We start from the raw sequence: 18,423 nt of genomic DNA on the forward strand, positions 1-18,423 counted from the left end.
TAGGAATTGTCTATGTATTATTTTCCTTTGTGTGACAAGATGCTGTTGCTACGAGTGTTGCCAGACACGTGATCCACTGTTCTATCAAAACAGTGGAAATAAGACCATCCTTGCTGCTTCAGCTGCTGAATCATAGAAGTTGCTGGAGTGGCCAGACAATGCTTTGTTTTGCTTTGTCATGTATAGCTGTGCCTGAGTATGTGTCATGATGTCTCACAGTGACCTGCATTTGACCCACGCTCAGCATTTCCTCAGTGAATTGTTGTGACTCTGTGATATTTGTCTTCACATCATTGATCTCAGTTTGCAATCCATATCAGTAGTACTTATGAGGCTCCATGGTCAATATTTGGGTACATGGACACAGGTAGCCTCATGGCTCTTCTAATAGTCTTTTCTAGGGCAGGATTTACTGAATCAAAGCTGTTTTCACATTTTACTGTATAATGGTTTTACGTCATCATTCAGAACAAACACAGTGAAATGTCTATCGAGGGCCAGGTGCTATTAAAGCTGTTGTTAAATTCTCTCTTCTCAATCAGCAATCATATTTTAAGGAAGTAAAAGCCTTGGAGAAAAATATCCCATGGCTGATGTGTGATGATCTGGCTGGTATCTGGGTAAGATCGTTGACCTGACAGAGGACCTAGTTAGTTGGATAGGATGAGTGGCCACCCATAAAGAAAAACGGAGGGCAAAAGCCACTCCACTGTGCAGAGAAATTGGGACACTCCACTCCAGGGAACCTGGCCACCCCAAGGCTGCTGTTTCCAAGCCAGCAGCACACCCACTGCAGTGGGGAATCCATCTTCACAGCACACTGTGACAGCAAACGGGGCATTGGGCTGAGAAAGCAGCCTTTGACTTCCTCCCAGAGTGGCTCTGCCTGCCAGTCCTGCACCCCACAATGACCTGCATATAAAAAGCATGAGACTGCAGTTCATGTCATAGGTCCCAAGAATTCTTTGCATGTCTCTCCCAGCCCTCCACTTTTTTTTTTTCTGAGACAGTTTCATTCTGTTGCCCAGGCTGGAGTGCAGTGGTGCGATCTCGGCTCACTGCAACCTCTGCCTCCTGGGTTCAAGCGATTCTTGTGCCTCACCCTCCCAAGGAGCTGCGTGCGCCATCACACCCAACTAATTTTTGTATTATTGGTAGAGATGGGGTTTTCCCATGTTGGCCAGGCTGGTCTCAAACTCCTGACCTCAAGTGATCTGCCCACCTTGGCCTCCCAAAGTGCTGGGATTACAGGCGTGAGCCACTGTGCCCGGCTTCCACCTTCCACTTTACTTTGGAATTCAAGGAAAGGTAAGGTAAGGGTAAGGCTTGAGTCTCAGGAATCCAGCTTTGGGGACATAAGGCGGAAAAACCCCCTAAGAATAACTAAGGGTCATTTTCACCAGTATTCCACCTTTGGAACCATTGTTACATTTCACCCTGACTTCTTTTGGCCAGAATATACCTTTGAAACTCATTTTTAAAGATTTTCCTGGGCATCTGGAGCTTCAAAACTTGGCCAGTTTTGCTACATTTCACATGTTAAAGGCTTCCATTTACTTTCTCTTTAGGAAGTCATGCCTGATGGCATCTATTTATAGGCTATTTGACTGTTTCTTGCTCTTACGGTCTTATTCAATGGTCCTCAAACTTCAGCACGCATCAGAATAACCTAAAGGGCTTGTTACAACATAGACTGTTGGGTCCAGCCCAAGTTTGATTCAGTAGGTCTTGGCTAGCGTCCAAAAGCTTGCATTTTTATCAAGCTTCCAGGTTATGGCGATGCTGTTGGTGTAGAGACCACATTTTGAGAATCACTGATGCTACAGAAAGAGAAAAAAAAAATCTTATGGTGGTCTGGTATACTGTGCTGCATGAAAAGTTCTATGACAGCTATTCTCCAATGGCAAACTAATTTCCCTCTAAGCTCTTTCTTTCCACCAGATGTGTGCCTTCCATCCACATATGCTGGTCTGTTCTTCACTCATTATATAAGGGGACTCTATTCCCTTTAAAATGTATTTAACCAGATTTAAACTTTCTTTACAGACCCCAATTCTTTTTTTCAGAGTGGGTCTCGCTTTGTCGCCTAGACTGGAGTGCAGTGGCACAAACACAGCTCACTCACTGTAGCCTCAAACCTCTCAGTCTCAAGCAATCCTCCCACCTCAGCCTCCCAAGTAGCTGGGTCTACAGGCACTTGCCACCATACCCAGCTAATTGTTTTTTAATTTTTTGTAGAGACTCAGTCTCCCTCTGTTGCCCAGGTTGGTCTCGAACTCCTGGGCTCAAGTGATCTTCCTTGCCTCAGCCTCCCAAAGTGCTGGGATTACAGGCGTGAGCCACTGTGCCAGTCCTAGATTCCAATTCTTAAAATGAGAACTTAAAAAAATTTCTGTAAACACTTCCACCTAAAGCCGCGCATGGTCCCCATTTATACTTCAGTCAACAACGTGAAAGTTCTAAAATACAGCTTTTGCTGTAACTTAGTATCTGCACACATATATTTTTTTCTATCAATCACTAAAAGTAAACTGCAATAGTCTTCTGGTGCTAACAAGATTACAACACAATCAAACTGATTTTGTATTTAATTTTGTTCAGTTTTAAGGTTCAAAGTGATCACTCATCCTGAAAATTACACTCTAAAAAAGTGCTCGTAGTTGAGTTTGGGAAATGCAGATCTCCAAGAAATGTGGAGCAACTTAGATGAGCAATGAAAGGATCAGAGGTTTAACCACGACTCCATTTTCTTCAAGCCCCCTGAAGATCCTGACGATCTGGGATGTGCTGGCTACACCCTGCTCCCCGTCAACCAGGAGCGTTACTGAAGTTACAGTAAAACAATGTCAGGAGACTGACACAAAAGCAAATCCTTTCAAAGACTGGTAAGGTTTATTTCAATTAAATCTTTATGTTTTATTTTCCCTCCACTCATTTTTTTCTAGAAGTGGGATAAGATTAACTAAATGTTTGAGTCAATCAAGCTTCTGGTATAGTTGTAGAGATGACTACAAAAGGAAGGTGATAATAACTGAGAAAAATGCTGCTGACACATTAGCTGTAGCACAATTCAAGTTTATTCCATTTGTTCTTGCAACACAAAACTTAAAACACAGTATTATTTAGCATTCGGATGTACATGAACTAGGATACTTATGAGAAACCCAACTGCGTCAAAAGTATGACATTGTGGAAAAAATGAACTCAAATATATCAAAATGCACAAAGCACTAGTCTTCCTCCATTACCGCTTAGAAAGATATGATTGTTTCTCCATTTACAAAATAGAATCAGGACAATTTAAATTTTTTATATTTTGCATGCAAAACACTGCAATTGCTTATTTATGTAGGAGGGCACTCTCACCAGCTTCTTCTATACACAATTGAGTATACAATATTGCATGGAAGAAAACAGCAGCTCAACTGAAATATTAGAAAAAAAAATCAAACAGATACATACAGATTTAAAATCCAGTACTTGGGAAAAGAAATCAATGAATAAAAGGCCCACTTGTTTGCAGCTTCCACACACTGCACCTACCTACTACCTCTCTTCCATGCTTAACTGGGTTTAGAAAGGTGAGCTATGCGTAGAAGAACTACTTGGGATATTCAAGTGCTGTATTTGAACGATAAGCCTATAGATAACAGTCTGAAGCTGCAAGGGAGACTTTGTTAGTACACTACTATAAACAGGTAAACTACCTGTTTGTACTTGATATAGTGCATATGAAATGACTGATTTAATACAAAACTACAGAACATGCAAAATTTTTTCTGAGATGTTAAGTATTACTTCAGTGGAGAACAAAACTTACTTAACCTTTCGCTAATGCATGTAGTACCAGAAAGCAAACATGGTTTTAGCTTCCTTTACTCAAAATATGAACATTAAGTGTTGTGGATTTGTCTGCCAAGTGGTTCAGAAATACATTATAAATAACCTAGTTAAAAAAAGAAACTGTGAACCATCTTGGTCAGTCTATTCTATTCTATGTTTATATGTTATTTTCTCAAGCAATCGCTTCATAATTATAGGGTTTACAAAAAGGTTGAGAAAGAAAAGGGAAGGCGAAATAGCCTCTACTGCATTACAAGCAACATCAGGATAAACTGTACAAAGAATCACATGGTTTCCATACCATGAATGTAGAAAGCAGACCAGGTTTAGGAATGATAGGACAATGCACTCTCTGCAATAGCCAACTACAACAAAACACTTTGAAAGTAAAGGTGAAAATTATATAAAGGGAAAAATTCAAGCCTTTAAATAGCATTATGTCAAGAGGTGAAAACAAAGGTATCAAAACACCCTGTTGCACTACGTTGATAGTTATAGACTGATAGAGTGCCCTCCATTTTCAATGAGGATGTCTCCATATTTTAGTTCAGTGATGTAATAAAGTACTGATTACTGATTTTTAACCCAACTCTTAATAGGCTGCATTAAGACAGCAAAATTAGCCAAATACAACAAAGTATTTAAACCACTACTTTGTGATTGTTTTCTTGGATGTAGGAAAATTACAGGGTTAGGCTAGTTGTAAGTGAAAAAGCCACAGGATTAAAAAAAGGACTCATGGGGAAAAATACACCCACACACCCACACACACCTATACACCCACACACCCACATGCCAACCAACCAACCAACCAGCAACTGATCAGTAAAACTTGTTATTAACCAGGGTGACTGTTCTTGATAATAGTTTAACCCTGCTGTAGAATGCTATGTTGCCTGTAAAAACCAATTCAATTATTATCCACAATCTGAGTATCAGTCCCTAACCCACCCTCCCCTCTCTAAAAATTTGAGGTACATTCAATTATTGCATGACTTGGTCTTAATATTTTTAGCAAGCTGATATGGATGGCAAGTCAAAGGAATCTTAATATTTTAAATGTAAGATATAAAATTTAAGCTTATATATTTTAATTAGCTGTACTGCTCATGAAATATTTGGAAATATGTGTAAATATTTTCTGCAGGTCATAAGAACACCATTTTAGGGTACTGTATTCCAAGAACAGAGAATACATTTTGAAGTTGTCACACTTTATGTAATGCATGATTTATAAAAGCAACAAAAATATATTATGCAGGTGGGTTGGCATATGTTCAGCAGAAGCCTATCAACAACTCTGGGAAACCTGGTTACAAGTGTATTTTTGAAGGGATGGGGCTAAATTTGTCCAAACAGTAAATCTCACCCCAGTGATAACTTTGGTGCAGTAAGTAATCAGCCTCCAAGATGGGTCTGAGAGAGGCATTCCAAAGAATGTTCCTTAATTCTCAACACATAACCAAGGTCAATCCATTCAAACAGCAAATAAAGAAAATCCATAGGTACTAAGATAACTGTTCTCTTTTCATATGATACTAACAGGCTTATGGCTATGATTCTATTTTTAAATCCCCTTTTACTACCAGCAGGAGTTTGAAAGTGTTTCAATGCTATATAAATGTATGAATCTAGAGGAGAAAAAAATATGCATACTGGAATGGTTTCTCCTTTAGACTTCCAAAACTTAAGATTTTATAAATAAAACTAGTCAGTTTTATCTAAAGAGACATGAAATCCATGTGAAAGGGGAGAGAAAATCCAAAGTTCAGTCATCCAGCAATTTAGGAGTGTGCCCCTCCTCACCTTAACTAAGCTTTCACATAAAGCTTAAAGTCACCGAGGAAAGATTTGGTCACCAACCTTATAGGCAGCGCTCTTAACTATGCCAGGAAATCCCCAGTAGAGTGCATTCTTAAGGCAGAAGGCTAGAGCTAATTGCTTATCTCAGCACCCTAAGTTTACATCACAGCAGCCACTACTGCTCAGACAGTTAGGGCTACCAAATATGTAGAGTTGGCCTTTGTAGAATCAGACCTTCAACACAATCTAATAAATTAGCTAGGGAGCTGAAAAGGTCAAATGTTACTGGTGTATTTTGTCTTTGCTCTCCCTTGGGTATAAGGTGTATATTTTATTAGAAAGGGAAGAGGCTTACTTGATCAGGAATCCCAGTAAAAGCCTGATCATGGTTCTTTTTGCCCCTCCTCCAAAACAATTTTTTTTTTTTCTGGTAGTCGGATTTGTTATGAATTTCTCTCTCCCCTCACCCCTCTTAAAGTATTTAGCTGAAGAAGCTGGCAGATAGAGAGTGACAGACAGACAGGCAGCAGTGTGAGGCCACAGGAGAGTCATTCTTCCGGAGTTATCAGTCCATCCATCCATCACTGGAGAAGAGCTTTGATTGCCTGGTTGTCAGTGGCTTCAAAGGCGGTCAGTCCATCTGGGCCTTTCACAGTCTTATCAGCACCCTGGAAAAGAGAGGAAAGGGCTCATTAAATGAGCCCACAACTGGGGGAAGGGAATGTAAGACTAGCTCGCATGGCACAGGTTAACGTTTACATCAAGAATTAAAAATTCCTTTACTAGTGGAGTCTATTCTACTGCAGAAAAACAAACAAGTTGGCAACATTATGGATTAATTGTAAAAATGCCACATTATTTTTCAGGCACTAAGAATTGTAAGGTACAAAATTAACCCAGGCAATCACTGGCTTTTATTTATACTATCATATATTTATCTAATTAGGCTTTAAAAATAATATCCCTATGTGCAGTATGAAACGGGGGAAAAGTAAATCACTTTGCTAAAGTATTCCTGTGACAAATTATTTTTTTCTTATTTGAAACACTTTTTGTAGAGTGCATTCAGTATTATATACATCAAGAACATATACTGTATTCGTCATTTTACTTGTAAAAGCTTCGCAGTAAATGCCTGAGATGCGGACTATAAGAAGGTTCCCTGCGATATTGTAGGGAAATATTCAGTGCAGACACCAGACTGCTCTGAAAGCTTAACCTGGAGAGTGCTGCCTTGGAACATTTTATCTGCAACGCGGCATTCTGGTTTTGAGAGTGTGTATGTGCCCTTTTGTGCCTGTATGTTGTTTCATCTGTCTACCCTTTCTGGATGAAACCTCCACGGGAGCAGTAATTCACCACTGTACTCTAGCACCTGGAAAAGTGCCTAGGTGCATGGTAGGTTAATCTGCTCCCAAACCAGGTCTGATTCTTAACTCCCAGAGACAACATCCTACCATCTGAGGGCTCTGTTTACCAGCTCTAGCTCCAGCCAGTATTTATTCACCACACATTCTCTAGAGTCCTGACCCACTCTCCTTGCCAAATCTCACACATTCTTCTGCTTGTTCCTGACACCTACAGAATTGTTTAAACTTGGCATATATGGTCCTTTAGAGGCTAACGCTGGTCAGCTTTACCAGTCTCTTCTCCAGTTAACCGCTCCATGCTCTAATCCTACAGAATTTCTCACCAGTTCCTGCTGTGTTTCATGCCTTTATCCATGCGGGCTCTAGATGGGATGCCTTATCCTCTTCTCTGGCAAATCCACCCATTCACTCAACAAATATTTACTGAATGTTTAATGTGCGCACACCGTGTAAAGGACTGGAGAATCAAAGAAAAATAAGACAAGAGTCTGCCAGTCTGGCTGGTATGAGAGTCAGACAACTCAACCAACACAACACCATGGGAAGAGAACAGTAACAGGGATGAGTGGCCCATAATCAGAACAGGATGTGGCAGGAGGGCGTTTTAAGGGAGAAAGTCTTCCGGGGTGAGGTAAAATGCCTGAGCTGAGTCTTGACAAGGAAGTACAGGCTGATTAGGTAAACCAGGGAGGAGATGACATTTTAGGAAGTGTTAAATGATCACAAAGTCCTCCTCAGTATTATTATAAAAGTCTCTATTTCCTCATTTTCTAAATGAATTTAACTGCTTCATGGAAGACATGGAATTCAGGGTCAAGTGGGAGAGACGTCAGTGCGTGAGAACTTCAGTGCTGTGAGTCCCGCCACAATGGTTAAGGGATAACTGTATTCAAAAAAGTTATTTCTTATTCATTTTGATGGCTATTTTTATGACTAGCATTATCAACTATAATTCTGCATTAACAGTTACATATTATAGTGAACTTCCGTTGCTTTTTAGCTCTCAGAGTTTATTTCCCTCCATTTGATGGCAGCACCCTAATTTCATCTTGGGGAATCATTTGTCCCCTCTTGCTTTTTAAAATTTTAACTCTTAATTATTATGGGTACATAACAGTTATATATATAGATGGGGTATGTGATGTTTTGATACAGGCATACAATGTGTAATGATCAAATCAGGGCCCTTATCATTTCTTTGTGTTAGAACATTCTAATTCCGCTCTTTTACTTATTTTAAATTACACAGTAAATTGTTAACAAATGTGAACAGTAAGTTGTTAACAACAGTTAACAATTTACTGTAGCCCTGTTGTGCTACCAAATACTAGATCATATTCATTGTAACTGTATTTCTGTTCCCCTTAACCATTCCCAGGGTCCTCTATAGTCCTAGGATTATAAAACCGAGATGCTTATTTTCCTCACCAAATTTCAAAGATTTGAAAGCCGAATACTCTCTCCTAGATTTTGAATCCTGATTGAAGAGATCAAAAGAAAATATAAGAAGTTAGAACTCATTTCTGGGGCACCACCTCGATGAAAAAGCTGAGAAGTTCCTGCTACCCAGAGCCCTGCAGTTGCCACAGCTCAATCTCTTCTCAACCTGGTGCCCAGCTTTTCCTGTTGATTCTGCAACTAGGCCAGTCATCTTTTCAAAAATTCCTTTTCTGCTTGTTGACTATCTCTGCTATTTGCAACCAGAAGTATTTAGATAAAATATTTTTAAAATGTATATGTCACCTTTTTCCTAATTATGATGCAAACTTATCACAGAAAACTCGTAATTCTATACATTAGATACAACTAATGTTAACATCTTAGTGTTTCCTTCTACTCTTCTATTCTAAATATATATACATATATACTTCTTTAAAAATAGTTGAGTAATTAGAAGTAGAGTGACTATATTTATATCAGACAAAAGAAGCCTTAAGATAAAAAAAATTACTAGAGACAAAGAGGGACATTTCATAATGATAAAAGGTTCACAATTCAAACATGTAATTTAAAAATTCCATTTGTAATACCATCAAAAGGGATACAATACTGAAGAATAAATGTAGGGCCAGGCGCAGTGGCTCACAGCTGTAATCCCAGCACTCTGGGAGGCCTAGGCAGGTGGATCACCTGAGGCCAGGAGTTAGAGACCAGCCCGGCCAACATGGCAAAACCCCATCTCTACTAAAAACATAAAAATTAGCCTCATGTGATGGCACATGCCTGTAATCCTAGCTACTTCGGAGGCTAAGGCATGAGAATCACTTGAACCCAGGAGGCGGAGGTTGCCAGTGAGCTGAGATGAGATCGTGATGCTGCACTCCAGCTTGGGCAACTGAGCAAGACTCACTCAGTCTCAAAAAAAAAAAAAGATGAACCAGTTTTGAAGTAACTGAAGAATTTAAGTATATTTGGCCCTATCCCTTCCTTGAAGAAACCATTTTTTTAATTGTTTTTAATTATTTGCATAGCTTTAAATAATATGCTCATGCTGATATTTGAGCTATAACTTTAGATTTTATCTTTCGACTTCCTGCTACATACATAGGCCTTTAGCTCACCACTACCACCCTTCCCCAGACCTTCTCAATTTCTTATACTTAAAATATTTTGTTCTTTATAAATGTAAATGATATTTATTTAAACCTGTATTTCTTGTTCCATCAATTCTCATGAAGTAATTTTATAAGATACTTTCTCAACCTTCCCATCACTCCCTCCACCTCCTAATTTGCCAGCTTTTCTATTTTGTCAAGATTAACTTTTATATTCTGGTCTGTAAAAACTGTGTTTTTATCAATTCTTATAGTTAAGTAAGTGATGTTCAAATTATTTCTAGGTAAATACTGCTCTTGGTGGCACCTAGCAGACTAATATGACTAGTCATTTTCTCTCTGTTGTTCCAATATCGCAACCCTATGCAATCCTCACAAATGACTGAATCAGAAGGTAACACTTACAGTAACAGCCTGAGTTTTCCCCAGTCCCACAAACTAATGAATTAAAATGGTTTGGCTCTGTGTCCCCACCCAAATCTCAAGTCAAACTATAATTCCCAATGTTGGAGGTGGGGCCTGGTGGGAGGTGACTGGATCACGGGTGCTAATGGTTTGGCACCACCCCTCACCCCCTTGTGCTGTCTCGTGATAGAGTAGAGTTCTCATGAGACCTGGTTGCTTAAAAGTGTGTAGCACCTCCCCCTTCACACTCTCTCCTGCCACCATGAGAAGATATGACTGCTTCCTGCCAGGATTGTTAAGTTTCCTGAGGCCTCCCCAGCCATGCCTCTTGTACAGCGTGAGGAACTGTGAGTGAATTAAACCTCTTCTCTTCATAAATCACTCAGTCTCAGGTAGTTCTCTATAGCAGTGTAAGAACAGACTAATTCATGAACCAATCTGTTACTCTTAAGGTAAATTGCTACCACAGAGAGAAACTAAAACACAATGAATTGAACTAAGTTAATTTATTTCTTGCTTATAAAACAGTCTTAGTGCCAAGCACACAGGTTGGCAGGGTGGCTCTGTCCTTTAAGGTCATCTAAGGACCTAAGTTCCTTCCATTCTGTTGATCTCCCTTGGGTACACTCCTCACCCATATGTCTGGAGCTGGCTCGTCCTACAGCTGCTTCTAGCCTTCTAGATAAGGAGAAAAGTCCACAGCAAGTGGCTTCATATTTTGTAATGATTTGGAAGTGACACACATCATTTGTGCATATCCCAGTAGCCTAAAAGTTAGTTAGACACACAGCCATAATTACTGCAAGGAAAGCTGAGACACAAGGATTACCTAGGCTGCCATGTGGACAACTACAACCTAGGGTTTTCTTTCTAAAGCACAAGGAAAAATCAGACATGACAGACAATTTGCAACCTGACCTATACTGTTCTGAAAACACTTTGAAATAAGTCACTAACGTCCTGTAAATGCCAAGTCTAGTCAACATATATAGTATCTGAACAGTGATATTCCTAACTCATTATGGTCCTAACTCTCAAGACAGTATTATCTCCACATTCTCCTGTCTAGCCTGCCTCTCCCTCCCACACCAACTCCTTCTACTCTCCCCTGCCTTCCTTTACTTTCTCTGGCTGTCCTTTATACAGGATTCAGGTCTTTAACACTTTATAACTTGCTCAACGTGCTCTTCCTAATCATCTCATCCATGTCCAACCTTTATTGTCCTCATTCTGAGGACTGGCTTTCAGACTTACCTACTTTAAGTTCCATAAATACCTTGAATTCAACCTCTCCCAAAATGAATCTGTAATCTTTTCCTATAAACCTTGCTCCTTTTTCAATATTCTCCAACAAGGTGAAGAACACTACCATCTTCCAGAAGATGTGGAGACAGTATGCAGTTCTTGTTTACTTAAGTCTTCAGACCATACTATTAACATTTCCCATCTGTCCTTGGTTCTCCATTGCTACCATCACTTTTTTAGTTCAGGTATAAACATTTTGATGCAATGATTTCTTTCTTTTTTTTTTTTTGAGATGGAGTCTCACTCTGTCACCCAGGCTGGAGTGCAGTGGCACAACCTCGGCTCACTGCAACCTCCGCCTCTTGGGTTCAAGCAATTCTCCTGCCTCAGCCTCCCGAGTAGCTGGGATTACAGGTGCGTGCCACCATGCCTGACTAAATTTTTTTGTATTTTTAGTAGAGACAGGGTTTCACTGTGTTAGCCAGGCTGGCCTCGATCTCCTGACCTTGTGATCCGCCCACCTTAGCGTCCCAAAATGCTGGGATCACAGGCGTGAGCCACTGCGCCTGGCCTTTTTTATTACACAACTCTAATTCAGACTCTACATGTTTGGGTGTTCTTTCTCAAATGCCAGTCTGATCATACTGTTCATATACCTAAAAGCCTTTAATGGCATTCTCACGAAATAGAATAAAGATAAATAACATGACACATAAAGGCATAATCTGTTCACTACCTACCTCTCTAGTCATAGGCCTTGCTAAATCCTTTCTACCTGACTGTGTGCTACGCCAAACAACGTACTGTACTCTAATACATCATGGTTTCTTTCTTGTCCCTGTGACTTTTCTCATTGTTGCTTCTGCTTGGGATGGTGCCCGAATTCTCTACTGGACTCTTAGACACTAAGTTTCTAAGGTTCAGCTCAAGTGTCAACTGCTTTATGAAATTACAATTGTGGCACCTGGAGCTGTAATGACATTCTTATTCATAACACACTATCCCCTTAACTTCCAAGACCACAATTGCCCTCTTCTTCCTTCGGGTCTTTACACATTGCATATAACTCTTGTCACAGCAACCACAATGCTTCAAGGCACTGATTGTTTTACATATTTGTCTCCTTTTACCAGACTATGTTGAGGGCAGGAACAAGGCTTATTAGTCTTTGTGATCCCAAGGCCTTGCACAGGCCCAATAAGAGGTAATCAATACATGTTTATTGATACAGGCCGGGCACAGTGGCTCACGCCTGTAATGTCAACACTTTGGGAGGCCAGGGTGGGCAGATCACCTGAGGTCAGGAGTTCAAGACCAGCCTGGTCAACATGGCGAAACCCCGTCTGTACTAAAAATGCAAAAATTAGCCAGGCATGGTGGCAGGCACCTGTAATCCCAGCTACTGGGGAGGCTGAGGCAGAAGAATCGCTTGAACCCAGGAGGCGGAGGTTGCAGTGAGCCTAGATTGTGCCACTGCACTCCAGCCTGGGTGACAGAGTGAGACTCCGTCTCAAACAAACAAAAAAAACGGATACAAATAGGAACTAAAAATATAAGGAACTTGATAAAATAATTATAGTATTAAATTGGCAGATTTAAAGACAGACTGCTGTGAATATATCAACAAAGTATTTCCATTGTGAACAGGCTGCCTGCCTACTAGCACACTATATAACATACTCACTTATTTTCAGGTAATTTCAACATAGAAGTCCCTTTATTGCTGACATCTGATTACAATCAGAACTACGTTCATTTGCCTACAGCATGATTCTGCTGATTTTTCTGAAGTTTTCTGGAGGAGAAAAAGGTTGCTATGGCCAAGTTAAAGTGACCCAAACAGACAGGCTGTTTGTCATTCTAGGGAGTAAACGTTTTTAAGGCATTGCAAGTAATTTATTGATCTTCAAATGCCACACTTGTAGATAATCAAGTATTATTTGATAGTGTGAGGTCAAACACGCAGAATGTTTAAAAAAACTTCAAGTCATGCTATCTCCACCCATAAATAATTTACAATCTAGCTGGAAAGATAAGATATACCCACATGAAACAACAAGAACATATCTTTACCTGCTTGTCACCTTTATCTACTTCTTACTTCAGACAGCCTAATTCCCCTGTACATTATCAGTTCTTAGCATGTAAAAATAGGCCAAGAAAACTGGATTAGTAACATTTTAAGGATGAAACTCTCAAACTCCTCAGAGGTTATCTGACATTATCTTGACAAGAGGCTTTTGTCAAGGTTTTGAAGATGCTGATTATAGTTAGTTATACTGATAAATTGACAGAATAACAAGCAGTTTTGTTTCCATGCAAAATTTAAAAAATTTACAAAATTTATAAAATCAGGCAAAAAATTAGCACTTCTATATATATATATAGATCTCCAAGTGCTAACTGGATACACACACACACACACACACAAAACCTCTCTCTCTCTCTTGAACCAAATATAAATACAGTCAACTACATATATAGTCATCCCTCTGTGTGTGAGGGGGATTGGTTCCTAACTCCCTCTTGGATACCCAAATCCCTTATATAAAATGGCTTAGGATTTGCATATAACATACACACTTTATATACTTTTGTATACTTTAAATTATCTATAGATTACTTATAATACCTAATACAACGTAAACACTATATAAATACACTTGACCCTTGAACGACATGGGTTTGAACTGTGCAGGTCCAATTATAAGCAGATATTTTTCAATAAAAGTTACATGGAGTGTGCCTGCCTCTCCTGTCCCTCCTTCCACCTCTTCCTCCTCTGAGACAGCAAGACCAACCCCCAATTCCTCCTCCTCAAGCTACTTGAAGCAAAGAAAATGAGGATAAAGGTCTTTATGGTAACCTACTTCCACTTAATGAATAGTAAATGTAGTTTGTCTTTGTAATGATTTTCTTAATAGTCTTTTCTCCAGCTTACTTTACTGTAACAATGCAGTATATAACTCATACAAAAAATATGTGTTGACTGTTTATGTCATCTATATGCTTCCGGTGAACAGTAAGCTATTAGTTTTTTGGGAGTCAAAAATTCTATGCGGATTTTTGACTGTGCAGGGGTTGGCAACCCTAAACCCCTGCATTGTTCAAGGGTCACCCAGTTGTTATACTGTATTGCTTTTTAATTTATATTATTTGTAATTATTGTGCTATTATTTTTCTGAATCTATTTTTGATCTGTGGTTGAATCCATGGATGCAAAACCTATGGCTATGGAGGGCAAACTGTGTGTTATCTCTATATATGCATATGGATTTACCTATCTACATATACACACAGATAAACACACACACATACCCTTCCCCCTTGGAATATAACCAATTACTTCAGAAAATTTTCTTTAGCAACCATGGTTTTGAATGGTCAATTCACTTTGGAAAGAAAGCAATTTAGAATCAAATACAAAACGAATGTCTGAAAGGACTAAGACTGCAGTTGAGGATTAAAGGCAATTCAAGGAATATTTGCAATGTTTCTAGTTTAACATTTTATGACAGACACTTATCAGGTCAGGATTCTAGCAACCTTATGTTGATTTGAACTGACAGGAAGTGAATATAAAACTTTAAAAAACCATTGAAACAGCTTTACAGAGTTCAAGCTCTTCATCATTCCATAGAAGCATGCTGGTGTCCTCACTCAGAAATTTTTATTTCAAACACAGACCTTCTCAGTCAAAATCAAATCAGAAACAGAAAACAGAAAGGAGAGAAGGCCTACTGAAGACGGTCACACTAACAACAGTAACATCTGACAAGAGCTTGACATGACTATAGTAAGAAAGAAACCAAGACTGAGCCCGGCTAAAGCTTAGCTAGTGTAAGGACAATTAACCAAAACTTCAACAGACCCCCGAGGGTTGGATGCTGGTAAGGCTTCAAGGAAATCATCATGTCTTGTTACTCTACTTAAGAGAAAAGTATATAATACCCTTAAGAAATTTTCTATCCAAAATAGTTATTTTTTACCCTTATAAAGGCTTTTTTTCCCCCCACAGTACTTGTTACTACCTGAAATTAAGTTACATTTATTTGTATACCTGTTTACTCTGCCTTCCCTCTAGAAAATGAGGTGTTACTCTGCCTTCCCTCTAGAAAATGAGGTGTCCAAGGGCGGAGGATCTGTTTACCTTGTTAACTCCTATATCCCCAGTATTTAAATGAATACAGTGTGTACTTCCTTTTGATATTAAATGTCTCATGAAGACTTCGAAAAACGTAAAGGATCAAAGACATTCTTTATTCTTTCCCTGGAACCACCCAATTACCTCTCATTCAATTGTTAGATTCTCTGTGAAGCCTGCTGGGATTTCCCAGGCAGCTGGTGCCCTGGAGATCACAGGTCAGTACTGTAGCTCACTCAGCATCTGACACAACCCACTTCCAACCCGTTCTTCTTTGCTTTCCTCTACTACAGAGGTTGAAAATAAGTGAAATCCTCAGACTCCCTTAAAGCTACAGGTGACTATCTGACCTAATTTTGGCCTTAGCTCTTTCCCCCCTCTTCCTGTTGTCAACAGACACAATGCCTGGCGGTTCAGTAGTTATCTTGTGACCATAAGGATTGGGGAAAATGGGGGCGGGGGGGGGTGCATGGGGCGGGTGCCCAGTGTGGGATATCAACAACATACACAGCGGAGCCAGTCACTTAGCCTTGGACTGCACATCTTCAGACTTTCTTGTTTAGATCACTGTAGTAAGGGTTTTTGTTACTCATGGCTAAACTCCACCTTTCTTAGGGAACTTACCACAGTCTGTAATTAACCATTAACAGGTATGTCTTCCCCAAATTAGGCTGAGCTCCATGAAGGAAGGGGTCCTGTTATATTTGTCCCTATAGCTTTAATACCTAGGATAATGCCTGGTAGCCAGCAGATGCTCAATAAATATTAAATGAAAAAAATTCACATCCGGGTCATAGTAACAGAAATATTACCCTTAGTGAACACAAGCATCCAAATTAAAAGGAAAAATTATTTTTTAAAAAATACCATCTTGTCTAAGTATGTACTACTGTATCATTAGAAAGAATACTGTCAATTATTTTGAATCAATTTATATGCATTTTAGAACAGTCTTGAGAAACTACTATACTCACAAAGAACTCCATTATCTCATGATTTGAGGCAACTGTTTGTAGTTCCATGGTACTATGAGAAAATGTTCAGAATCTGAAAACCTTACACTGTTTAAATATATACTTAAATATTACCATAGAACTTAAACATATGATTCAATTTCGGAAACTACTAAAAATGGATTTGGTATTTAGTGACATTAAAAATTATTAAAATACCTACAATTATACATACTTTGCAATTTTATCTACTGGTGCAGGATGATTTCATAGCACATTCAATTTCATATTTAATTTACATATTGATACAGGAGACAGAGTAAAGACAATTTCTGGTCTTTACTAGACCTATAAGGTCTAATATAATACAAAACACAGTGATTGTTACCTCCCTTACATTTTTCGTAGCAGTTTTGAGTTTTTAATGTAACAGTAAAAATATGTAACCACATTTTTCTCACAGCAGTCCCCTGAAATGGACATTGTTAACTCCATTTTGTAGACAGGCTCTCAAGCTCAGTTAAGAAACTTGCCCAAGGTCAGTCAACAAATACGAAAACTAGAACCATCTGACTCCAAATTTTGTATTCTATACCACATTTAGTTGAAAATTACCCATGGCCTCTCCCCCCAAAATATTAGGGACAAGACTAGATTTTGGAATTTATTACCTTTAGATATCTGCAGCTTATTTGTATCTTACAGAAAATAGAAGAACTGTGGGATGGCACACATACGACTTGTCATCTGTTGCACACTCTGACACCACAGCATCTTTTCATGGACACTCAATTCACAAGTCCATTCTGTGAATCTTTACTGAGTTTCTATTAAGTGGCAGATATAGCTTTGGTAAATAAAATGTTACTGGAACATACCTAGGCTCATTCATTTACATGTTGCTTATGGCTGCTTTTGCATCACAGTGGCAGAGATGAGAAGCTGTAATGGAGACCATAAGGCACAGAAAGCCCCAAATGTTTACTACCTGGCCCTTAATAGAAAATGTTTACTACCTGGCCCTTAATAGAAAATGTTTGTTGCCCACTGTTCTAGGGCATTAGGGAGAATCAGAGACTAGTTCTCATATATTTCATAAATAGTGTGGCAAGTACTAAAAATAGGAAAGACGATTACCTTCTCTGATTCTCAGAATAATCCTGGGGTATGAATACTATTAAACCCACTGAGTTCAGATGTCAAGTGATTTACTAGCTGTGAAGTTACAGAACCAGGCCTTAAATCTAGGTTTACTAACTTCATTGCCAAGCTCCTCTATCTGCACCACTCTGCTTCTCCAACAACGTGCTAAGTATGCAACGGGGAATGTCATATGAACCAAAGCATTTGTTGAGAACTTTAATTTACCAAGTGGGCTAAGTGTTGATGCTGTTGTCTCATCTCTTTAACTTTTCCAAAAATTCAATTCTTAAAATGTCAATTAAAATCTAAAGAGGCAGGTACTTCAAGTTTTCCAAGCAGCTGCTCAAACTTACTCAAATGACAAAAACTAACAAGTGAGACTCACACACATGTGAGCAATGAGACATTTTATGTTTCGTTTTATTCCTTATTTGAACACAGTTAACTATAGTTCATTTTCAGTTGCATATATAATGGTCTTGGATTTGTTCTTACGGTACCCCTAGTAAAAATATGATTTTAATATCACTATAGCAATCATATTTAACATGAATAGAAAGATCATTTCAAGGTTTCAGAGAAAAATTCATCATGGAAATAGGATGGGTTAAAGCACAAACGAGCCTTCAAATTACTCCTCTTCAAGGACAGTCACATATTGAGCTGTTATATTACTTTTTTTTTTTTTTTTTTTGAGACGGGAGTTTCATTTTTGTTGCCCAGGCTGGAGTGCAATGGCATGATCTCAGCTCACTACAAACTCCACCTCCCGGGTTCAAGCTATTTTCCTGCCTCAGCCTCCTGAGTAGCTGAGATTACAGGCACCTGCCACCACGCCCGGCTAATTTTTTTTTTTGCATTTTTAGTAGAGATGGGGTTTAACCATGTTGGCCAGGCTGGTCTCGAACTCCTGACCTCAGGTGATCTGCCCGCCTTGGCCTCCCAAAGTGCTGGGATTACAG

General features: G+C 39.1%; 1 protein-coding gene across 1 annotated transcript in view; it reads right to left on the reverse strand.

Moving 5' to 3' along the window:
* Positions 1–3,059: 3,059 nt before the first annotated feature.
* The window catches only part of MTPN (myotrophin), a 50,648-nt gene continuing 35,284 nt past the window's right edge, over positions 3,060–18,423 (reverse strand). Inside the window, exon 4 of the mRNA XM_519405.6 lies at positions 3,060–6,314. Coding sequence (XP_519405.2) covers positions 6,228–6,314 — 87 coding nt within the window. The 3' untranslated portion in view covers positions 3,060–6,227. The remainder of the gene's footprint in view (positions 6,315–18,423) is intronic.

Source organism: Pan troglodytes, chromosome 6, assembly GCF_028858775.2.
Source record: "Pan troglodytes isolate AG18354 chromosome 6, NHGRI_mPanTro3-v2.0_pri, whole genome shotgun sequence".
In the NCBI taxonomy this organism is placed as follows: domain Eukaryota; kingdom Metazoa; phylum Chordata; class Mammalia; order Primates; family Hominidae; genus Pan; species Pan troglodytes.